Source organism: Syngnathus leptorhynchus, chromosome 8, assembly GCF_054491065.1.
Source record: "Syngnathus leptorhynchus isolate UIUO chromosome 8, UIUO_Slep, whole genome shotgun sequence".
In the NCBI taxonomy this organism is placed as follows: domain Eukaryota; kingdom Metazoa; phylum Chordata; class Actinopteri; order Syngnathiformes; family Syngnathidae; genus Syngnathus; species Syngnathus leptorhynchus.
In genome coordinates this window covers 10,218,043-10,242,198 of record NC_141202.1, presented here as the reverse complement: position 1 = coordinate 10,242,198, position 24,156 = coordinate 10,218,043, and the positions used below count along the sequence as shown (strand labels likewise).

Here is a 24,156-nt window from a genome sequence, read left to right as displayed (position 1 = left end):
ATTAACATGTCTTCCACAATTGTGAATGTGTTGATGACAGTTTTGTTATTAAAATATGTCATCGTTTTCAGTTCCAGACAGAAGTAGTCACTTTCTGCCACCAAGAAGTACCCTGGCAGCGCCTATTTTCCGCAAGAACACAAAAAAAGGTCAACAGAGGTGCTCAACTTTTTCCACTCTACTCAAAGTTTCAAAATAACTAGTTTTGGTTGCTTGTTGGACTTTAGCACACCTTTCCACCAAGTCTACTCAAGTTTAATGGAAATCCCCTACGAGTAATTAAAGCCCTGAGCCGATCCCCGTCAGACTAGGAAGTCTCACTAATAAAAGGTAGCCAGCCTCTCTCTCAGCTGCTTTGTCCCACCGGTTATTCTTAGTCTGATAGTCATGGCTGGTGTCACGATGAGACGGGCAGGCTTGGAAATCCAAGCTCATATTGTGCTGCATATATTCCACAGCCCACTTAAGAGCTTATAAATAACACTCCAACCTCCCATATGATGATGTTTCCTTGAGTGGAAAAGTAATATTTGCAGAGAGAAACAACAAAAACCACACGGCTTTAACGAGTATTCAGGATGAAATGCTGAAGGAAACAATGTTTCTTTTATGAGGTCGTTCATTTGGACAAAAAGCAAGTTGATCCTTTGACACTTGATGAATTGAGGCCTCGTGAGGATCAGAGGTCTTTTGGTCAAATTCCAAATTCGACTAACTAGACTTTAGAGAGGCTTCACTGCATTAAAGAAGCATATTTTTCTCTCAGTCAAAGTTATCAAGACAAACATGCGAAGGCCGTTGTTCTCCCGAAAACATTCCGGCTGTTCCCATCAGCTGCTCTGGTCATTCATCATATCCCATAGCCAGCGAAAGGCTTTTAATTCGACCTGACTACTGTTTGTGTATGTGCGCGCGCGCGACTGCAGGCATGGGGAGCTGGTCATGGATCTATATTTGACGACTTTACAGTGTCGGAGCTTTGCCTCGCTTCATCCGGACGGACCACAAAGGGATGAGACAGGAACAGAACGACAGAGAGCTTACACAGAGCGAGGGTGTTTTGGGGAAACGTTGTGATCCGGCGGATTCGACTTGTTTGCTTGAGAAAAAGCGTGAGTGACATCCAAAAATCTTCAAAACGGAATTAGATTTTTTTGATTCATCCACACGCAATTGTAGCTTTTAGCACTTAATAACAAAATTGTTTCAGAGTCCAGCTCTATTCATATCTTTAAAGTTTCAATAAAGTAGGTGATCATTATCATTTAAATCTGTGATGACTTAATAATGCAAGTCTTAGCTTGGAGCCGTGTTTTCCAAACCTTTGGGGCTCTCGGTCGATTGTAAGATGGAGTCCGTGGTTCAATACAAAGACTTCATTATTCTTTCATAAAAAAAGACAATTAACAGCCAACAATCAGGTTAAGGTCCTCTAAAAACAATTTCAAACCATTCTGTTAGGTATTTAAAAATGTACTTTTATTTCTTTACTTTAAAATGTTTTTAAAGTTTTCTGTTAACGAGTTTAAATGTCAGGCTTCTTCTTACCCGTGATGCTCGTTAGGGTACGTGGTAGAAAAAAAAGAATCAAATATTTGAAAATTCTTAAATGCTCTTTTTTTTTTATGATGGCACTGACAAATGTCAACAGATGTGATTTAGCGCAGGTGACGTGCAGATTTCCCATCTTGTGCTGTAAAGGTTACGTACATTTTATAGCACTCGTTGACATAAAACCAACAGAGCGCCTCAAAGGCTGCATCTGCACCACGCTGATGACCCAGCGTGTGTTGCCAGCTCGATTTTTCTCCTTCCTTTACTTCAAACAGACTATTTTTTTTGTCCTGGTCTTTTATTTTAAAGGCCACAATGGATACAGGATTTAATAACACTCCGCGGGGGGGGGGGGGGGGGTCAAGACAGCGAGTTTGTTCTCAGTTGGGATGAAGTGTTTCCCCCTAACAATAACAACAGGAAATACTTTGTATTCATTGGTCATCTGTTGACAGTATAATTTTCTATTTTACAAGTAGTGGCCTTCTCTCTAATAGACGCCACGAGGCGTCATCCACTTAAGTGGCCTTGGAACAACCTGCCCGAGGAGGTCAGTTTTACTGTGGGATGCTGTGAGAATTAGGATGGAATTTGAATGAAAAATTTTCAAATATGATATTTACTACTGGGGATGTTTACTGAAAAGAAAATGAGCAGTTGTGTTTGGATACAGGTTTATTTACAATTAGTTAGGAATAAAGATGTCGGTTAATTAAAAAAAAAAAAAATGTCTTAACACCGCAGAGACAATAAGAGGCCAACAAGGGAGGCACGTTAGCCTACGTGCTCCCAACGACTTAATTGAAAGAGACGCATTACATTTGTTTCAATGGCCGTTTGTTTCAAGTGGGCGAATGAAGCTATAAGTCAACAGCAACCAGAATTTGTTTGTTTGGTCGCGTAAGACCGTTCGCTTAGCGGGAACAGCTGTGATGATTAATGGCGGCCAAGAGAGCGGCGGAGCTCGACCGGGCAGTCATTAGCGGCAAAACAAAAAGGGTGATTCATTTAATAAGGTCGGAAATAACATGTTTACTAGGCCGAAAACACCTCAGTCAGTTCACATTGACTCAGCAACGACTTAAAAAGCGGAACATTTCAAATGGAAATTTTCCCTACAGAATTTAACAGAATTTTTCCCTCTTTTAGAAAAAACAATTTATGTTTGAATGTTGTTGCTTAGCTTCAGAACAAAGAAGCGCTCTGAACTACTTTCCTCCCACGTACCTACAGGTGCCTATTGGGAGTTACCATGGAAACCAGGACGGCGATGCATCGAGAGCTGGAGGAAGAGTCATCCAGGATGTCTCACAGCATGAAGGTGTCATCGCGCAGTAACAAGAAGACCTTCACCTCGAGGTGCGACACCAAGTGTTTGTACACACCAGTTTCGCAGGGACCTGAATGCTTCCACACACACACATCTGCAAGAGCTTTGGAACTGAATGATTATTATTTTTCTAACATTCGTTGATACAAACCAAGCACTGGCAGAGCTGGGGGGGGGGGGCAGACAAGATAAAATACTTTGGGATATTTTCAGATTTTACTGGAAATTTCTTTGACTGACAAATAATTTGACCCATAAAACAGCCTTGTGGAACTCATCGTGGTCATAAGTCGAAGACTACCTTAACTCCACCATGTAGGGACAGGGGCATCAAGTTTAGGTCTGGCAACTTCGCCCATTTTCGTACACTGATGTTCCCAAGCAATATCTGATTTTGGGAGATGCTGTGTTCTTTCTAAACAGCTCGGATATGGCAATTATACAGGATCTCTGCGTGAAACCCGAGAGTTTCATGACTAGGCAAATCTTCACGCATCACTCCACAAAAGGTTAATGCAAAATTCAAAGACAGGGCCCGAAGGCTTGCCTGAGATGAGCCTCAAACGGGGAATGTGACGGACAGGCGAAGAACCTGCACGACAACGTGCCTCCAGTCAGAAACTATAAAGCAGACGCGGTAGCGGGAGGTAGCACTGTGAAATTTCCTCCTCAGTGGAAGCCTTTCAGGTTTGATTTAAGAACTGAGCGCTTGTCGGACTCGTCTCGCTGTTTACTCGCGCTGCCTGCGATTTTTTCCCCTTTTTATTTCCTCTTTCTGCGGGAAATTGAGGAAGCTGTTATTAATGTTGGCAAAACGCAAACAATGCAAGGTGGCGTGCGCCTCGTGTGTTTGTCAGTCGTTTATATGCATGTGACGGCATCTGCGTGCCGGAGCGATACTGCACGCTACATAATTCAACGGCCTCGGCCTTTCAGCTCGCTCTCAGAGGGACTCTATACAAAGAAGAAAGTAATGAAAATAAGACCTAAAAAAAAGCAGAAGTTGTTCTGTGCGATGAAACACAAGGAGAATTTCCAGAGCTTGCAAACAAAAAAGAAAAACGAGAAGTGGCACGCAGATTTGCATAGCCATTTGTAAAACGAGGGGCTCGGTTGAAAACGACGCCTCGGGGCTTGCAAGCTCGCAACGGAAGCTAGCTGGTGGCACCTGAGCAAATAGATAAGACGCCGCACGTTTGACGATCAAATAACAGCATGTTTTTCAATGACACGTTTGCACCTCACTGGAGTCTTCAGCCGACTACTTGTCAGAAATACAAACAAAAATTTGCATTAAAGCACAGACGGACAAATCTCCAACATATCTCCAGGGTCCTTAAAGGTACCGTAGTCTGACGACTGCTAGCTAAGTCAGCCTGACCGTATCCCGCCTCTGCTTACAAATTCAAATGCTGAGAGCCCATCAGTCATCAGTGGATTAAGAACCCCACCCCCTTCTCCCGTTACAAGGATGCCTCGAGTGACCTTGATGTTGGGCTAGCCAACGGTCTCTCTTGTTCAGAGGCCCGCTGAAGGTCAGCTAACTCCATTGTTGCATGCTTTAAATGGACACTGCGCTACTTCGGCGTAGACATCAATTACAAATATTGTATGATTGTATTCAAGTCGCCTTGCCAGGTATCTGTACTTAATTTTCGTGTAGATAGAATCTCAAGCAAAACAACGGCTACATAGCATACGTAAAGGACTTGTCACTATGATAGAAATACCCAATGAGCTTTATTGTCTTAACCGTCTCATGATCACATCAGAGGCCCCTGTTCTACCTTATTATATAAGCTCCCGATAGACCGTGTGTGTTTGTGTGCGTGTGTGTGTATGAGCACAATGTGCTCATCAGCTTTATCTCACTTAAGCGAAAACAGGTCATGCGGCAGATTCGATTTTGTGCCACAAGAGGAGAGGAGGCCTCTCGTGAAAGAGAAAGGCCAAAACAAACATGCCATGCGACGCGGCGAGGCCTCCGCTACCCTCATTAACACGAACCTCTCGAGAAGGATGGCTTAATGTGCCGTTTATATATAAAGAAAACTCAGATTGGCAAGCGCCGTCTTGGTAAAAAACAAACAACAACAAATAAACACCTACAAGTAGCAAAGAAGCTCACTCGCCGGCTTATCCGCTAGCGTCACGCTGACATGGGGTATTAGCGCTATTGACATTTCAAAGAGCGGCCGCCTGTCAAGACGCTCTTACCGAGACTTTGCTGTTTTGTTTGTCTTTGTTGACTTTTGCACCTTTGTCACAAGAGTTTCCACATCCGTTTAAGCTCCTTACTGTCTGCGGAGATAGGAGCTGTCATTTTTTTCCACCAAGGTATATGTGAGGAAATTCAACTTTGAGATGTTTTACCTTTAATAGGGAATCAGCTAAAGCCTTCCAGCATTAGTGAATGAATATGAAGCGAATGAAATGCCGAGTACTGTTTTTCAATTGTTTTGCAGTCTCTCAGGGTGGAGTTGAAGTAAAATAAATAAATAGATAAAATTAATTTAAAAAAATTACAGATGTTGACTCAGTCCAAGCTAATGTCATCTAATTGATGTAGAAAGAAGCTTAAGTGTCAAGTTTAGATCAATGCCAATCACTTTCATTCTCTCTCATTGACAGCGAGGAGGAAGTCGTCCCATACTCTAATCTTGTTCCCATCATCCCCGCTGACTTGATGTCCGTGAAGGAGATCCTCAACATGGAAAATGTCTCACGTCACCGAACATGGTGAGATACAATCGAGTCGAGTGTGTCGCAGATGCTGGGCATTTTTTCACATTCTTTGACAATTACGAACTGCTGCTAAAACAAATTTGACGGCGCAATGGGAGTGAAATCAAATAAATAACAGCAGGCAACATATTTGGGATCTTATAAGACAAGCAGCGCAGACAAATAAGATAAATAAAAACTGCCGGCACCCCCGATTGGAAATGTAACTTTGGTGGCAGGCACAAACATTTGGCAATCGCCTTGGCGGCCGTTTCAATCGGAAAATCAATCAAAGCCACGGGGCACTATTGTATTCCGAATCTAATTTTATGAAGGCTTTTGTCGACGCCAAATGGAAACCGTTGAGAACTTGATGACTTTTTTCCTGGGTAATCACCGCGAGCTATCCGCACGGAATTTAGTTGGAGTGGATTCCAACGTTTGGCTCTGTAAACCAAGAGCTGGATTCTCACTTTTTGACAAAGGTCGGAAATCGGGCCTCCTCCTCCCCCATTTATCTGCGGAAGGCCGGATAGAGAACACGTGCCCTTTTTCACCAAAAGGACCCTCGAAGGAGTCATTGAGCATAGCCATTTTCATTTATGCTAATGACTGCTGCGATTCAACCTTCCATAAATACGTTTCCGAAAAGACTGAATAGTCGCATTTGAATAAAAACGCCACACAGGAAAGATGGCGGAACCTTCGAACTGTGCGGCGGACATGCCAGCCACAATTTCACAATGCTCCCCTTGCTCCTATTCAATTTCATTTTAGAAGGAAATTTGTCGTTTAAACCTGAGCTAGATTTTTTTTCATTCCACTTGTGAAGTTTCAACCATTTTTGGGTCATTCACTCTCTGGTTAATTCATTGCGTCATTTGGTACAGCTGTCTTATCGGTCTTGACTTTTTTATGCTCCCTGCCTCGCGTTTCAACTTCTTTCCCCACTGAGAGTCTTTATAATTTGAAAACTGGAAAATAGGTTGATTTATTTATCGTCCTGGGGACGTGGTAACATGTCTTGTCACCTTTTACATGTCTCGCATCTCGTTATCATGGAAGGAGGGCAAGAAATCCTCCTCGACTGTCATGTATGGATCTAAAAATAATCCCAGACAAGAAACACTGCCGCTTTGTACTGACCCTTTTTTAATCCATCAGCGCCACTGTAGTTCTAGTCCATATTTCAGAGAGGAGGCCAAACTCTGAAAAGTAAAATGCAAATTACATTTGTTTGTTTTATTTTGAGCTCTAGAGTAACATTTTTGTTTTTTACTAGGAGCACAGTTTCCCCTGACGTAAAACTGTACCATGAAGGGAAAACTCGGATTTTATGTTCCAACTGGGACATTTAATTAGCCCCAGGAATCTGGGATTCAGCCTTGGCCTTAAGTTACTACTTTTCACATTCTTGACATTTGACTTGTCCATCTTGGGAACACAGCTTCCCCTTTTTGGCCTTTCAAGAAAATGTGTAGTTACTTAGGAATCCAATAATTAGCCCAATGGGACGTGTCAAAGTGCACGGTACCTGACGGGACAGGAATTCCTGACTGAACAATGAATGTGGCTCAATTCTATGAGCAGATTAGCTGTCACACTGCAAGTGAAGAAGGAAAGCAGTTATTTTGGACTTGCAGAGGGCGAGCGAAGAGTATAGAGGATGACATGTGACGCGCCCTGAAAGACAAAACGTGACAGTAATGAACCTCAGCTGCAGGAATCGTCTGCGGGGCAACTTTTTTCGACAGTCATCAACCAATACCAACCGAGTCTCCTAACTGTTAATGCGCTTGGCTTTCACCTTTGGATTTCTCCATCTGTTAAGACCCCTTGAGGACTGACACCTCTCAGGAAAAGAAAGGAAACGTAGCAGGTGTGAGTCAAAAAAATTGTTCAAGCTCATCTGAAACAATGTGTACAGAGACTAGAAAAAGTACTATTTCAATGAATCCATTGAAACCAACCTTCTAAAATGCTTGTAAACACATAAAAGACGATCAAAAAAATAAACAAAAAATATATTTGATACCAAGCAACTCACAAACTGAAATGAATGTGAAATAAATATAAATGATTCATGAAATGATAGATAAACATTAAATATCTGTTACAAGTGTAGACAGTTTCCTGACAAGAGTGAGGAGTTTGTTTGGAAGTAATCCTCCATTTTCCCACTTTGTTTCATTCTGGAAGCTGACACCATGTCTCCTGATGACATACCCAGGCTGAAGGATATAAAGATTAAAAGATATTAGGCCTAAAATTGAACCTTGGGGAGCTCCACATTTAATTTTATGTTTCCATACTTACAAAGAAATCAGTTCAAAGTAAATACAGACAGAGGAGTCACCGAGAAAGAGCAGTAGAATTAAATGATTAAAATTGTGGGATGGAACATTTGAACAAAAACTAGAAGATAAAATCTCAGCGAATGAAAGTTTAACTCATTTAAATCTCACAGAGGAGTGGGAAGAAGTGAAGGGAAAGAAATGTGTCAACAGCGAGATTAATTTGTGCGTGTCTCCAAATGGCTTCTTCAGCAGCACATCCTCTGAAGCGTAACGTTGGATTGACAGATGGATGCGTGAATGTTTTGTCTTGACAGGAGCTGTCCTCTACATTGCTAATAAATATTAAAAATGTCCTCCAGTGTAGAAATTAAGCCATAAACAATCTCACTCTGGCTGGCTGGATGGGTTCTCGGCCCTTTTGCTTTAGGACCAGCTGTCTGATCCCCTGATTTTTTAAAAGAGTTTGTGACAGGAAAGGTCACAAACAGTATTAAAGGAGCCGCAGCTTTCTGGAGAGTGGTATTGCACGCATGAGAATACATGTGGATTTATGCTGTTTGTACATTTCGCTGCCAATTATCCCAACTACTTGTTCAGCCCTTCGTGCCAGAGCGGTCGTCATAGATCAGAGCTGCGTTTGTGAATATTTAATCACGCGATAGATCACGAAAGGCGCGCCCCTGGCGACGAGTGTCATATTAAAACGTTCTACTTATGCAAGTTTTAGTGTGCGCGCTTAGCTAGCTAGCTGTAGACGACAACGGAGATGGGGAGGCACATTAAAAGAAAACATAAAATGTATTTGGGAAGTGTCATCACGGGCCACTAGAATCACTTATTCCTGCTTCATGATTAAATATCAAGGCCTTTAAGTTTGTCTGAGAACGTTTTTATTTATATAGCTGTAAGAATTTTAAAAATGGCACCGCCGGCAATGAACTCTAGCATAGATTCTACAAGCCTTTAATGCTTGACAGGGGAAAAGCTAATTAGTTAGCTAGATAGTCAGTTAGCTAGTTAGGGTTTTAAAATGGGCCATTCATTGAAGGTGCGCCTTATAGTCCAGAAAATACGGTAATTCTTCATCATCGTTTAATTGAATTTTATGTAATTCAGGGAAATCTTAAGGGAAACTCGAGTGGCAGACAAAAGCTACCATCGAGACGAGTGGACGATGTTTGGAAACGAGGCTGAGAAATTTGATGTGAGGTTGATGCGGAACCAGCGTTTGCTACGCACACATGAAGACAAGATGGCCCTTCGCAACAAGGTAAATATTGTGAGACATCATTTGGACTTAAAAATACATCAATGAATTTGTGTTTCGCAACACTTTAGGCACAAAGGAAGGCGTCTGAGTACTTGGAGTATCTGGAGCGTCTAAGTCAGAAGGTGCCAGACTTTGCTGTGCCCCTTAGGGCTCACACAGTCTGGGAGGGCATGACGGTGCAGTTTGCCTGCGTCGTCCAGGGCTGCCCAGCTCCTCAGGTCACATGGTAAGAAAATTCAGATGTTGATCTCCTTACCAGTGTGTCAAACTGCCGGTTAGCAAATTTGCAACGCAGTTCCAAGGTTCCTGGTACGAATCTCCATTGCGGCCTGGTTTTTTATTTTAAAACTACGCAGGTTAGGGTCTTTGAAAAGGTTCACACAAGTAATTTGTCAAAATGTTCCCTGCAAGTGGCTGGCAAGGTGTAACTCACCTCTTGCCTAGTCAGTTGGAAAAGGCTCCAGCTCACACGAGACTCTAATGAGGACAAGCGCTAGAGAAGATGGATGGATGGAAGGTAGAGGGCTTATTAATAAATATACGGCATAATGACGGAACGGAGGACGGCATTAAAATTGCATTTATGCAAAGACATCAAAAACCCCTCGGGTCAAATTCCCACTCGAACTGATTAACACCAAATATATTGAAAAAAAAAATTCTTAAAAAGTCCCACTTTCTTTGTTAAAAATTATTTCATAGGCTACTGGATGGAATTGATCAACGATCGCAAGGGTATAATAATATTTTGTTCGCTTCCCTCCGTGCCGTCGCAATCTGTGTCACTTATAAGTTCAATTTATGCAATCGATTGTGTCTTGAAGGTACAAAGACGGTAAGGTGCTGAAAAAGCCTGACATGCCGTGGAATTACGGGCTTCAGCAAGAATTTGGTCTTAATTACCTGGAAATCAGACGGTACGGAACTAGAAATCTACTTATGGTAACAGTCCAGAAATGTGCCTTATACCGTTTACTTTGTCCCATTAGATGCTCTCCTGATGACGCCGGTGTGTACAAAGTGGTGGCCAAAAGTCCTCTGGGTGAAGCTATGACCTTTGCCACACTGGTGGTGAACTGTGAGTAATTCATGACACAGGGCAATATCAATATATAGGTCAATATTTTACATACAGGGTATCAACGATTGGCCCCACAATCTCCACTTCTGATTTGACACATCTTATATACTCTAGATGCCATTTTCACATATTGCATAGCCAAGTAGTGTCCGTCACATAAAAGATCTTGCAGTACTCATGCATAATGAATTCAAAAGGTAGATGGAGAAGAGTCGTGTGCCACGGCAATGACTTTGAACACGACTATTGTGTCCTCTAATTCTCTTAATACAAACTTTTTTGTTTCTCTATCTCCATTTTGGATGGGTGCTGCTTCGCCACGCAGCGTATAAAGGAGCCGTGGCTGGTTCAGATGATTCCCGGACTCGTGGTAAGCTCCCTCTAATGATTGTTTACATGTATTTTACCCTATGAATGTTCCACAAGATTCTGTAACAGTATGTCAATAGTCACTGTTTGGTACACAGTGCAGTCATTTGTTTCTAAGGTCAAAGTTCAGTTTGCATTGGTTCAACTTAAGAACGCGCACCACCCATGCATATTAATTTATCAGTAAATATGGAACATAAAATAGAGAGGTTTTTTTGGGGGGGGGTAGCTTCTTTCAGAAATGAACGATGCAGACAAGTGCAACAGTAATGGGTGAAACAGAGTGAATTATTAAGCTATAAAAAAAAAAAGGCCATGGGCATTTTTATTGCTTTGGCTCCATCTGAAAGGAGAGGCAGTTTAATTGCCGCGAGAAATTGTGTTTGCGTGGCACTAGTTTCTTTTTGATATGCGTTAATATAATAGCATTGGCGGAATCCCGTCTTCAAATCAGTCAACAAGTTTGACATACCACTAAAAAAAATTTAGGCTGAGCTGAACTGTGGTCACTGATACCAGTACCAAGCAAGTACTGACATATCTGTATATCACAATGTAGCATGACATTAATGGGAACATTCTGTTCCTCTAATGTCTGATCCTAAAACAACAGCGCAAGCTCTGATATCTTAAAATGAGGCTGGTATCGGTACCGAGTATCGGTATTCACCCATCTCTAATTTTAATCTCGAATGACGCAAAAATGCATTGGAAGCTTTTTTTGTTCTCTGGATTTTTTTCCCTGGATAATGTTTTCTCTAATACACAATTGCGAGTACCTTTTGCACAAAACCTGATTGATAGATATGGAAGACAAACGCTTGATACGCCAAAGCAAGCAAAGCTGGCCTTTTAAAGGCCCTGATAAAACAAAGTAAAGTAAGTCCAGGGCACGGCGTCGTCCAGAATGATTTATCATTGTTTGCACTGCTCTCCATGCGCCGGGTCTCTTTCTTGTTCTACCCAAACACAATTGCTTAGGTGTGCCCAAACTGCCGAGGTATTCCCTAATCACAGGCATTGTCATCCACTCATGACTAATGTGATGTCGTCTCTATTTCTTACTGAGTGTCAACATCAGCGCGAAAGAAATACGTCCCGCCACCGTCATGGCGCTTTGAATAGCGCTTTTTCAGCATATTATGGGACAATGTTACTTGAACGTCGGGACGTCGTATGGAAGCGATCACAGCTCGCAAAGGCAAATCAATCAATCAGCAAAAGTGCAACGGCGGCACATTTATCCCAGTGGTGACGCAAAGGTCGAGTCTTTGAATGATGGCGAGCGACGATCCAACCGGGGTGAATTAAAACAGTGTGTATCCTTGTGATAGTCGAGAACACAAATAAATTATGCCAGATTTTTTTCTGATTCCTTTCTGCCAGTGAGCTTTGACAAGACCTCACAGCACCCGCAGCTTCTGTTTTTTGTGAGATGGTACCGCCTCAATGGCTTTGACAAGTGCTAGCTGAAGTAATAGCGTGTCAGGAAGGGTTCACTATCCGCGAGCTGTCACATCTTTGGCTTTTGCATCGTGCTTTGCTTGAGGGAATGCCTCACTCGTGTTCCTTGGAGTTTGATTTTTCTGCGACCCTGAAGAAGGGTTTCACTTCAGAGACACAAATTTGATTTCAAGCTACAATTCAGTCAATTCCTGATTAATTCATGCTATAGAGACTATAGTTAAACAAACAAACAAACAAAAAACAAACAAACAAAAAACAAACAAACTAATAAATAGACAGACAAACTATTAACACTATTACTAGTGCTTTGTTAAGGACCTTCTCTGCCTCAAATTATTTTGGATCTTTTTATAAATTTGTGAACTGCTCTTTCCAGCCTCGCAGCAAGCCGGCTTTGCTACTACCTTTCCGCCAACCTGGGTGAAAGAAGGCGAGAGTCTCACCCTGAACTGTTCCTTCACCTCACCTCTGCTGCCCTTCCAGCAGGAAGTCACCTGGTTAAGAGATGGTAAGGTTCTAGACTGAGCTGGACCCTTTGCAGTAGACGCTGACTTAAGGGTCCAATTATGTCATTGTTTCAGGTACGCCACTGCTCCAATCTGGTGCTGTGGACTTGAAGACCACAAACAACGCAGCTTCAATTACAATAAACACTGTGTACAAGGAGCATGAAGGAGTTTACACGGTCCGCCTGAAGACCTTGGATGGAATCCTGGAATCTAGTGCCTATGTCTACGTTGAAGGTATGCATGGGTTTGGGACTAGTGTGGTTCTTTGGTCTAACATACATACATCCATCCATCCATCCATCCATTATTTGTACCGCTTGTCTCCACGGAGGTCACGGGCGTGCTGGACCCTATCCCAGCAGTCATTGGGCAGTAGGCGGGGGACCCCTGAGCTGGTTGCCAGCCAATCGCAGGGCAAACAGAGATGAACAACCATCCACACTCGCACTCGCACCTACGGGCAATTTAGAGTGCTCAATCAGCCCGGAGAAAACCCACGCAGGCACGGGGAGAACATGCAAACTCCACACAGGAAGGGCCGGAGATGGAATCAAATTCACAATTTCTGAACTGTGAGGCAGACGTGCTAACCAGTGCCCCTCCTTGGTCTTATTATTATTGTTGTTATTATTATTATTAGCATTCTGAACAAAGGAACACAATGGCTACCAATAATGGAGACATAATGAACACAATTTAACTTTTTTTTTTTTCTCTGCCATTTTGTTTGGGGATTAGACGGATATTTACAATTTAGCAGCTTTTATTTTCTGTAATTACTTCAATATTATTCATAAATATTCTTTGAATTGAGTCGCAGCTGATTTAAAGGAGCAGGCAGGCCAAATTGTATGAAATCCTCTGCCAGCTCCCGTGAGACCAAATCGCTGCCACATCACATTAGATAGTTCTCAAAACAAGCTAGCGCATTGCATTCTGAAAAACGTGTTTGCATACAAAATATGATCGCGCGCCAGTTCTCATCTCTCGTCAATTGTGTTTTGCACTCCCAAATAGTTTATCTTTCTTCCAGACTTTGGTTTGCTTTCATTTCCTGCCGGCACATTCATTCAGCTGGGAAAATTGCATCATCAGTCACGTGAAACTATGTGTATTTTTCCACAGCCGAGTGATTTTGCAAATAATCACACAAGCATTCACATTAGAACTCTTGTCATATCGTCTTAAACATTTGACAGCATGACGCGCAGCAGAGCAAAGCGACTGGCGACAAAAGGACGAGGAACCGCTCCCGGATGATGCCTCAAAAGTGCGTCTGGGTTGCGGTCTCGCCATCTCCCTCGTCACAAAGCCTGTCCTTTTGCGAGAGCTGGAGGTATTAATTAGTCCGTCTGAATGAAGCGCCTCCGTTCAGCAGTTACATTTGCATTACAAATACAAGGTTGGTGTTGGTGAGAGCAAAAACAAACATGGGAGCCGCAGGAAAATAAATGAAAAGATGTGTTGGATGTTTTCTATTAGGGGAGAAGAAAAATATTATCCCCCTGGTAGCCTCAAGACAAGGTTTGGAGCATGTCAGATTCCATTACAATCCGCTTTGCATAAATGAGAAACATTAATTATTGTTTTTTATTTAGGTGTCTCATTCAATCTAGCAGCTGTTTTAATATAGTTTGGAACATAACGTGGGCGGCCATTCGTGTCCTCTTTTCTCACCCATATGCCTTAAGTGCCATCTGCCAAGTCTTAAAGTAACAATACAATACATCTCCAAAACACACCAAAAACCTCAAAACAACAGAAAATAACACTGGCAATTATACAAACACAAAAACTATCTCTCCAAATGCCTTGTTTTAAATATAGTAGTGTATCACACGCAGATATCGCTCCTTCGAAAAAGCCAAAATGCTGGGAAAGTCCAAAAAAAAGGGTCCACACATTTCCACAAAAAAAGAGAAATACCAAATGACAAAAACAACCGAAATCCTCTTCTTGGATTCTTATGGTTCCTCAGATGCGTTGGCGACTGTGGTTGGAGCACCTGCATCTCCACTTTTGGTCCAAGTGTCCGACATCAACAAAGACTACGTCTTCCTCACTTGGCAGCCGCCCAGTGATGACGGATCATCGCCCGTAGACGGCTACTACATCGAGAGGTAAGACAGGCAGCTTGAGATTTCAATTTTGACACAACCCAATTGCTACTTTTTGGCTTCTTAAAATTCACATAAGCCAAATCAAGATTTAATTACCGTACTGAGGATATTAAAAAAAGATATATTTGGAATGAATTTCCCAGAGAGGCCCTGAGTTACACATTAACAAAAGCACGATTGTAAAGTGTGAGGCTCATCTTCTCGGGAAAATTGATTAGTGGCTGATAAAACTGCAGGCGGGGAACGCGAGGGAGCAGGTGAGATAGTTTTCATGAGATGAATGTTAGGCATGATAATTATCAGCCCTGCAAATACCGGAATCAAAGACTGCTGCTGGAGGAACAGGTGCTCCTCTCAAGTATCAACAATCCACTTTTTTACTTTGTAATTTGTCTTTGTGTTTTTTTTTTTGTGTTTTTTTCATATTGTGCTAATGCCCTCATTCATCTGTGCATGATGATGCCGCTGTGTATGTTTGTGTTTTATGGCTTTTAATTGGAGCGCTGGATGGAATTCTTAAACATGGCTGTTTTCGAGATGGACCACATCTCTAGCTATCCAGTTCCCTAGCAACGGCCGTATCGTTAGCGCAAACTCGGCTCATCTCTCTTTGTTCTCCAGAATGCGGCAATAGATTGCTATTGAAGTTGCCGGGCCGCACATTTATCTTTGAAAATAAGTTTCTAATGTGTTTGGGAGGCCCTTTGTTTGTGCGCCGTGGTTATTACGGGCCTTAGCGGGGTGTTTACCGCTTTAGATTTGTCGCGCTGTCTCGCCATTATGTTATAAAAGGGGAACTTGGAAAGTAATGTGCTCGTTTATGATTGCGGGGAGCCATCAATCTGTCCTTCTGTTTTTTACAGGTGTGACCTCAGTCAGGGCCAGTGGCTGCGCTGCAATGAGAATCCTCAGAAAGCATGCCACTTCCCGGTGTTTGGGCTGAAAGAAGGAGCCACGTACCAGTTTAGAGTTCGGGCTGTCAATGGAGCCGGCATGGGGCGGCCCTCCAAGGCGACTGAGCCTGTTGTCACTGAGGACCCCCTCCGACATGCCAGGACCATGGGTGAGGTGCTGCCGTTAAAAGGGAGACAGGGAGGGAGGTGAGAAAGAGGGCGGTTCCGGGACGTAACCCTGCGGTACTCCCAACACATGATAGCCACAGTTCTTGTGACTATGAAAAGTGATTATTGGTCATAAAAGCAGTTTATTAATTTTTATTATGTTGCATTGTGGTTTTATAAGGTCTGGACCCGTGGCCACACTTTCATAAGAAAACAGCGTTATGGGTTGGGGTTTTTTTTTATCAAAAAATTTACAAAAGGAGGGAGTCATTGTAATTTTTTTACTTTTTTGTACTGTACTTGTCATCCCAAATATAATTTCATCAAGTCAAGGTCACACTGTCTATACATCTATTGAGCTCTATTTAATTTTACTGTTTTACTACTTTGTCAGGTATCGTGTAAAAGCAATATTTCCTTCGGTGTGTACTGTACTGGACTATGGCCATGTTCCACCGGGGATTGAAATGTGCACTGAGATGTAGCGTGTGTGTGTGTGTGTGTGTGTGTGTGTTTACCTCTCAATACATAATAGGTAGGGCAGATGGGCTTTGGTCCAGCGTTGTGCATCATTAAACACAGATGAAGGACAAGACATAAGGTTGACCGCCTTGCGGCCCACTCTCCATCCATCCATGTAGCTCCCCCTCACCTATTTGTGTCTCTCTTTCTCTAGTTGTCACGCCAACCTGTGGCCGCCATTTTGACAAACTCATGCTATCATTATGACTTCATTAGCGCTCTAATTCAACTGTCTTTTGTCTCTCGTGCTTCCTTAGTGGTCACGGTACACGGAGGGACCGTCGTCATCGCGAAAGATGAACTGGAAGGTGAGAATTATGTTCCATTGTTACAGTGAAGGCATTGACGCTGTCTTTATGGCAGCGTCCTCCACACGCATGCATGAAGGTGAAAGCGTGCGTGTTATGTGCAGCTTCATTCAACGCAGGCAAACTCTCTTTCCGGCTAATGAAATATTCATAAACGAAAACGGCACTCAGTGGAACAATCCTCATTTGGACCCAATTGCACACTGCTTTGAAATTCCTGTGAGGAACTGTCACATGAAGAAGTATTTTGCACCACATATACACACACACACACTAAAAAATGGATTTACAAAGATTTAATGTTATGATATAATGTTTAGAGAATATAGTCAACAAATCATAAAAGTTATTTTTAGAGGTCACCAGCTGGAAGATGACGCAACTTCAGTTGGTGGGGCACTCTCTTCCCTGCCCCTCATGCTAAATCAAACTCCTCTTCTCCATCTTCTCCTCACGTCACAGGCCAGGTCCGAACTCCTCTCCCGCCCACCGACGTTCACGCCTGCGAGCTGAGCGACACATATGTGGTGCTGAGCTGGAGCGAGCCAGAACCCCGAGGGAAGGAGCCGCTCACCTTCTACGTGGAGCGGGTGGGTCAAACTCAGCATTATTGTCTTTTGAAAGGCTGGATTTTATTGGATCACATTCTCATCTCATAATCTTTCCCGCAAGTGCTGAAATGGAGGATCAATGTTTCATCATCACACGTTTGTTGGTTTTAGGCCGCCCGGCGCTGAAACATGTGGCAAATTAAAAGCACGGGCTCCCCACTGCCCTCTAATCTAACAAGACAGGTGCAAGTGAACACGCGGGCAAGAATATTTGTGATTTCAAGGTTGGGTGCAGTTTAAGGTCAGCGCTCCCATCACATCCTTTACTGAACATGAGGGGGGGGAAAAATCGCACCACCTTTTCATTCTTTCAAGCCTGAGAATCATCAAAAGTTCAAATAAGATGAATCCCTCCACCTTGGGGGTGCCTACCCGCCTCATCTTCTCAGCAATAAAGGCCCCCAGGCTGAGCAATATCAAGCGCAGACGCCCCAACGTTTTCCAGCTCTATCACGAACGTGCCGCAGGAAATATAATTCTTTATTGCACTGTTATTCGTTACTGGAGTAATAAAAGTGTCAGATCTGTCAAAAGCATGTGTGAAATACAAAAGTTTGCTACTTGCCGTCCACTTATTTAATGAAGGCCGCATTCAAATATATCTCTCACCCTTGAGCCAGCTTTGTATAATCGGTGGTGCCTTTGACGGTCTTTTTCTGGCTCGCGTTCCACCTCTGGCAAAAGTGCATTGGAAAGTCAAATAATCCTTCAAGAAAAACGGGAGTCATAATGAAGGCTGGGCTTTGGAGTGAAACGCGACGTTGACGTTAAAGCTGAGCTTTGAAAGGGAAAAATGATGTTGATGTTGTAAACATTGAGTACAGACAGACCGTACCGATACAAATACCAACACCGGTGCCTGTGTCAATGCATTCCTAATGATTTTGCAGTCTGACTCACATTTTGGTCTGGCTTTTAGTCGGAAGAAGGGAAGAGCAGCTGGGAAATGGCCAGTCTGGATGCTGTGGTCAACTCTCCAAGGTTTCCCGTCTTTGACCTGGTCAAGGGAACGCGCTACCACTTCAGAGTGCGTGCAGTCAACAAGTATGGCGTCAGTGAGCCATCTGAGCCGAGCGGTCCAATCTGCTTAGGAAAATCACAAAGTAAGTATGTCTGTGTGCACGTGTGACCGACTGACCAACCAACCAATCAATTGAGTAAACAACGGACCAATGAAACCAACCAACCAACCAGTGGACGGACCAACTAGCTGCCCAAACGACCAAAGGAAATAAAGTGTGTAGTCATTATTTATTAGCCAACCATTTTTGCTTTTTTATAGGCGTCCCCGCCCCACCTTCCTCCATCCTGGTCTTTCCAGACACAGACACCTCGGTGTCGCTTCAGTGGCAGGAACCCAAAGACAACAAGGACGTCCTGGGATATTACCTGTACTGCAGCCAAAACGGCCAAGGGGACTGGAAGGTTATCAACAACAAACCCGTTACTGAGCCTAGGTAACAACGGACACAAAAGGCTTTTCTCCCACACAAACATTTATTTATTTATTTATTTATTTATTTATTTATTTATTTATTTACGCTGCAGCTTTACAGTCCACGGCCTCCAGAACCGTAAGGAATACGTGTTCAGGATAAAGACAGTGAGTCGAGCAGGAAACAGTGACTACTCGGAGGAGTCTCCGCCCATCCTGGTCAAAGCCGCCATTCGTAAGCTCATTTCTTACTGTGAAAGTCAAATATGTATGGACGTTAAGATCTTTCCACTACACATTTGTTGGACCTTTTAACGACTGGCGAAACAATCATCCGATTGACTAACCAACCAACTGACCACTGATGGTCCAAACAAACAAAACAGCAGACTGATAAAACCAAGCAAACAAAGGTTTACCCAATATGGCTTCCGGTGGGTGTATTTCAAGTCAAGTTCCAAAGATGTCAGCTATTATGATGTACTGTAGCGGTGTCGTGTTTCTTGACAGATAATAATGTGGCTGTTAGCGAGCCACTGGGCCTTTCTCGTGACTCACTGTCGGATAATGTGACTCATTTGCTTGCCATTCACTCCTTTGGCCTCCCTAGTGAGCCTCTGCACGGGGATGAATGGCCTTCAACTTGAATGTGGTCTCATTTGAATGCCGATTGTAAGTCTTACGAGCTGCGGCTCGGCTCCCCTGCTGGGATTTTCCATTTTCTTTATTTTAACAACTCCAGACGTCCCTTCGGCTCCTTCGGCCATCGCTTTGCTGATGTGCACCGGCTCTGAGATGGTTTTGGGCTGGAGGAGGCCTCGCCGTGACGGCGGCGGCCCGGTGACGGGGTATTACCTGGATAAGAGGGAGGCGGGCACCAAAACATGGCGGGAGGTCAACGTGACGGCGGTCAGAGAGCGGCAGGCAATGGTGAGTAGAAATTCCCAAACCTCCTTGATGTCTTTCTTTTCAAAGCTTGGTTTTGAAATGTATCTTGCAGAATTACATTTTTGCACTTTTTACAGAATTATACAAATCTCCCTTGTTCCTCGAGTTAATCTGAAAGTATTGAAAATATTGACTTAAGGTTCACGTTGGCCATGTCACTAGGCAACAAGCCGTTCTTTAGCCCATCTCAAGAAGATTGATTATACAAGATCCCTAATTACACCAGTGGATGTCTTTTTGTTTCAATCACTGGTGCCAAACTCAAGGCCCGGGGGGCAGACACGGCCCGCCACATCATTTTATGTGGCCCGCGAAGACAAATTGTGCATAAAATTTGTGTCATTACTAGAATTGCAAATTGTCTTCATTTTTAATATCTTTTTTTTTTTTTTATATTTGACCAGTTTTTACTCATCTGATTTGAAACTGATTTGTCAGTTTGTTTTGTAGCTTTTACTGTATATAATATGAAGTGCTCATACATTTTATTTGGGTTGTCATAATGGCCCTCCGAAAGAAGCTATGACTACACTGCGGCCCGTGAAAAAAATGAGTTTGACACCCCTGGTTTAAATGTTACAAGTGTAAAATTACATATCTGGGTAAATGTAAAAGAAGAGCACCATTGAGTTTTGTTGGATGCGGAGAATCCCCTGAACCCCGTCTATCTTGCCAAAACAAAAGTGCTTAGGGGGGTCTCGAGAGAAAATGCCGAAATGCTGAAAAAAGCTCCTGTGCGACCCGGGAGTAATAAATCGAAACAAACGTGGCAGCGAGAACACAAGTTGAATGCCGAGTCCAGCTCATTCAACATTTTTTTCAGGCTCAATGCTCCACCGAATACATTTTTTTTTGCCGTTGTTAGCTTCTCAAGTGTTTTTTTGTTTTAGGTTTCCAACCTGACCAGCGGGCTTTGGTACCAGTTCCGCGTGTTTGCTGCCAACATGGTTGGCGTGGGGAAGCCGTCGGATGCCAGCGAGGCTTTCCTGTGTGAGGAGTGGACCATGCCGGAGCCTGGTGAGTGCCAAAACGGTGGGAAAATAAACGAGGGGAAATCGCTCATCACTTTTGTCCACATGGAAATAATGGGAAGCGGTGAAACCATTGCCCCCTCCCTCGCAATATGGCTTTAAAATTAAATCTTTTGATTTATATATATATGCTGAAAAAATTTTTTTTATCATAGAATAAATTCCACCTCTTTGGAACCAAATTATTTTGGCGTAACCAATCTTTTACCCTTCATGCTTCCTTTTTATCTAATATGTAGCATTTATGTTTCAATCCTAATGGTGTGTTACATCATGCTAGTGTGTTCATTGCAGTAGTGTTGCCATGGCAACGTAAAAGCTGCAGTGAAACAAAAGCCCTCGGGGAGCGACGTATCCTCCGAGACATGGACGCACACCGCCTATGACATTAATATTGGAAATGGAACGAGGCATTCTCTGGCACATGCCGCTTTATTCTTTTTTTATGCTCGCCTCAGTAATCTTGGGCTTCCCTGGTTGGGGTTAATAATTCTCAAGTGAGCCCCAAAAATCATTAAGAACCGCTGGAGTCAACCAGGGGCGGATCGAGGGAATGTCGCCATTTGCGGTTATCAATAGCTCGGCGGTCACTCTCTTCCCAGGTTGTCCTTTCGACGTGGAGGTCCGTGAGGTGAGCGACCATTCGCTGGTGCTCCTGTGGGCCGCGCCGCTCTACGAAGGCCGGGGCCCCGTCACAGGATACTTACTGGAAATCAGCCAGGGCGACGATTCCGACACGTGGACTGCTGTGAATGACAAGCCGGTCACAGACACGTTTTATAAGGTGTGGAGAAAAAAAAAAATCATGGCAGGCAGGTTTGGCTTTTTCTGTCGTGGCGGCCATTTTTGATTTCTAAAGCGATCAGTCATGATTTCTCTGATAGTCCACTGCTCTGACATATAAACAAAAACTCTGAATAATGGCACGGCTGTTAAATGTTTGATGCGTTTCTTCTGACATGCAGGTTTCAGGTCTTCAGGCGGGTCAAATCTACCGTCTGCGTGTGTCGGCTGTCAATGAGGCGGGAGCGGGAGCCCCCTCCCTCCCTTCGGAGCCAGTCACAGCGCAGACCTCGCCAGGTCGGCCCCTTGTACACCGCTAAAAATCTGACTTGAAGCGACTGTTTGAACATTTTGTATAAGGTAACAAAAAATTTGATTGTATCATCATCAGATACCAAAAACATTGAGGTGGGCGTGGACGATGACGGCTTCATCTACCTGGCATACGAGTGCGATCACGTCTGCGACGGCAGCGTGGGTCTCTGGAACAAAAACTACACGGAGCCCATCGACGGCGCGAGAGCTCAGGCGGACAACAAGGACGGCAGGTGGGGACCGCCGTCGCAGCTCCGCGCGAGGTGCGAACACGGGGTGATATCACGGGGTCAGGAACTCAGCGAAAAGGATGCCAGATGGAGCCAAGTTGGATTTCCGTGGCTGAAACTCAAGTCTCCAAAGTCGCTGACCTCTTCACACTGTTTAAGTGCCTTCTCGTGTTCATTCGCAAGCGATGTTCCGTCCTACCCCGCTGTGCTCGTAAAACCATTTCATCCTCACAAGGGTACATGAAATGAGGATAAATGACTTATGTTCTGCTTAAAATATGAGCTAATCGAGCCACCGTTCTTGTAAATGAGGCTCGAACAAGACAGTGAAAAGAATACAGGACTTTAATTCCTGATCCTACGGGTATTTTGCTGAAAGTTATTAGGAAACCTGGGAACTGTTTTAAAGTAAAAAAAAAAAAGGACACAGCACAGCCCAGTGTGTCTTCAGGCCTTTGAAAAGGAGAAAATGACAAAAATTGTGCACTTGGTGCAACAATTCATTTTTGCCTCCATTAGGTCTGTCCTCACCTTCAACGACCCCTGCGAGCAAGACCTGGCTCTCTACACCGTGGAGATGAGCGACGATCCCAGCCTGTCATCCAGCTACCTCCTCACCGCCGAAGGTCGTGTAAAATTACACTCCGAGCGTTCACTATCTCCTAACCATTCATGTTCTACGCCCGTTTGAAAAACAACCTGAAAAACCCCAATTTTTATCGAGTTTATAAAAGAAGAATATTTGTAAGATGGATTTTTAATGTTGTGGATTAATTCAGTGAACAAGACTCCCAATCACCTCCAGCGGCATTACAAAGTTGGGCTCAGTGAATTGAGCAATCTAATTTTGCGTAGCGCCTTCTCACAAGGTCGCAACACCAATCAGCCGCCATGTTCTCCCATCAACATTTCCAAACGTGATCAATCAGTTCAAATGTTTAATGAACCTCTTCTCACTCTTGCAGACCTTGAACGCCTCAAAGAACTCAGCCGGCAAGTCCAAAATCCACGTATGCCTCCTCATGTTATATTTGAATTTATTCTATATGTTTAATAATTCAATGGTTGAAGAAAAAAAAAAAATTCTCCTTCGGCAGTTATCGAACTGAAGTCAGGCTGGCATGTGGAAGTTTCGGAGACGGGCGGCGTGCGTCTGTGGCTTCACACGGAAAGTCTGAGCGACGATGCCGAGCTGCGTCTGGTTTTCAACGACAAAGAAATCTCCAGCACTCCCGTAAGAGCTGCCGAAAAACCTCTTCTGCTCCGACAATACTTGGGGAAAAAAATATCTTGAATATAACCTCACCTGATGAAAACAGATCAAATTAAGACCCGTCCATATTTTATGTTTGAGGATTATATTTTTTCTGAAGATAAGTAAATAGCAGGAGAATAATGTTAATTAAAACTGCAAGGTGAGCCATTAATAACAGAGTGTGTAAAAGTGTCAGAGCGACGTCCGCATGGGCCCCCGACGCATCGCTGAGTTAAAAGAAAAAAATAGCAACAGGCTAACAAAGGTGAAATGAAATGACAAGTTTGCATTCCATAGATTTGACGTCCGCAGGAGGAAATTACCCTTGTGACACGGGAAAAAGAAAATGACAAATAACATAATAGGGAAGCGTAAGATAAACTCAAAACAGATGCTGTGCATTTTATTACATTCCTTGTCCATATAATGAAGTCAGACAAGTGGAGGGCCATACGAGGATGACCTCCCCCAAGGCCAATTTGTTTACAAAAGTGAAGAAATAGAAAGTCTGCTGCCATTTTGTTTGGGGAGGTTGGCAAAAGGAAAATTCTCAATCTGTGTTGGATTTAAACAGCCAATTCTCCACTCACCTGTGAGTTTACCACGGATACTGAAAATAAGTAAAGCATAAGGATTTATTCACTGTAACCTAAAAACATTCATCTGTGGAGTCGACAGAATACAAATCCAACATAGTGTCGCCATCCGCTTGGCTTATTTCCATCGACTCTCTCAGCGGCAGCAGCTGCCACTCATGTGGACGACGCCGGCGTCTCATTTCCATTCGCTCCATTATCTGCCCGCTATCCCGAGTTCCATCCGAGGAACGCTGATTACGCATCGTTTCTGAATGATCACAGCTGAGGTTTGCAAATCCAAAAGCCCATTTAGCTGATTAGCGCTGCCGGGTTCGCCGTACATCACATGGTCGCACGC

The 24,156-nt window shown here is 43.5% G+C and overlaps 1 protein-coding gene across 2 annotated transcripts in view; it reads left to right on the top strand.

Moving 5' to 3' along the window:
* Positions 1–1,011: 1,011 nt before the first annotated feature.
* The window catches only part of myom3 (myomesin 3), a 28,454-nt gene continuing 5,309 nt past the window's right edge, over positions 1,012–24,156 (top strand). The window contains exons 1-25 of one of the 2 annotated variants that reach the window (XM_085917500.1): positions 1,012–1,112; positions 2,788–2,913; positions 5,516–5,623; positions 9,022–9,175; positions 9,244–9,401; positions 10,000–10,092; positions 10,165–10,253; positions 10,582–10,626; positions 12,469–12,600; positions 12,674–12,835; positions 14,580–14,721; positions 15,585–15,784; positions 16,562–16,612; positions 17,075–17,202; positions 18,143–18,326; positions 18,506–18,680; positions 18,772–18,893; positions 19,401–19,588; positions 20,497–20,623; positions 21,240–21,421; positions 21,603–21,717; positions 21,812–21,968; positions 22,485–22,591; positions 22,931–22,975; positions 23,063–23,199. In XM_085917500.1, coding sequence (XP_085773626.1) covers positions 2,807–2,913; positions 5,516–5,623; positions 9,022–9,175; positions 9,244–9,401; positions 10,000–10,092; positions 10,165–10,253; positions 10,582–10,626; positions 12,469–12,600; positions 12,674–12,835; positions 14,580–14,721; positions 15,585–15,784; positions 16,562–16,612; positions 17,075–17,202; positions 18,143–18,326; positions 18,506–18,680; positions 18,772–18,893; positions 19,401–19,588; positions 20,497–20,623; positions 21,240–21,421; positions 21,603–21,717; positions 21,812–21,968; positions 22,485–22,591; positions 22,931–22,975; positions 23,063–23,199 — 3,108 coding nt within the window. In that variant the 5' untranslated portion in view covers positions 1,012–1,112; positions 2,788–2,806. Of the gene's footprint in view, positions 1,113–2,787; positions 2,914–5,515; positions 5,624–9,021; positions 9,176–9,243; positions 9,402–9,999; positions 10,093–10,164; positions 10,254–10,581; positions 10,627–12,468; positions 12,601–12,673; positions 12,836–14,579; positions 14,722–15,584; positions 15,785–16,561; positions 16,613–17,074; positions 17,203–18,142; positions 18,327–18,505; positions 18,681–18,771; positions 18,894–19,400; positions 19,589–20,496; positions 20,639–21,239; positions 21,422–21,602; positions 21,718–21,811; positions 21,969–22,484; positions 22,592–22,930; positions 22,976–23,062; positions 23,200–24,156 lie in introns of those variants that run through there. The other variant, XM_085917499.1, reaches the window with a different exon arrangement.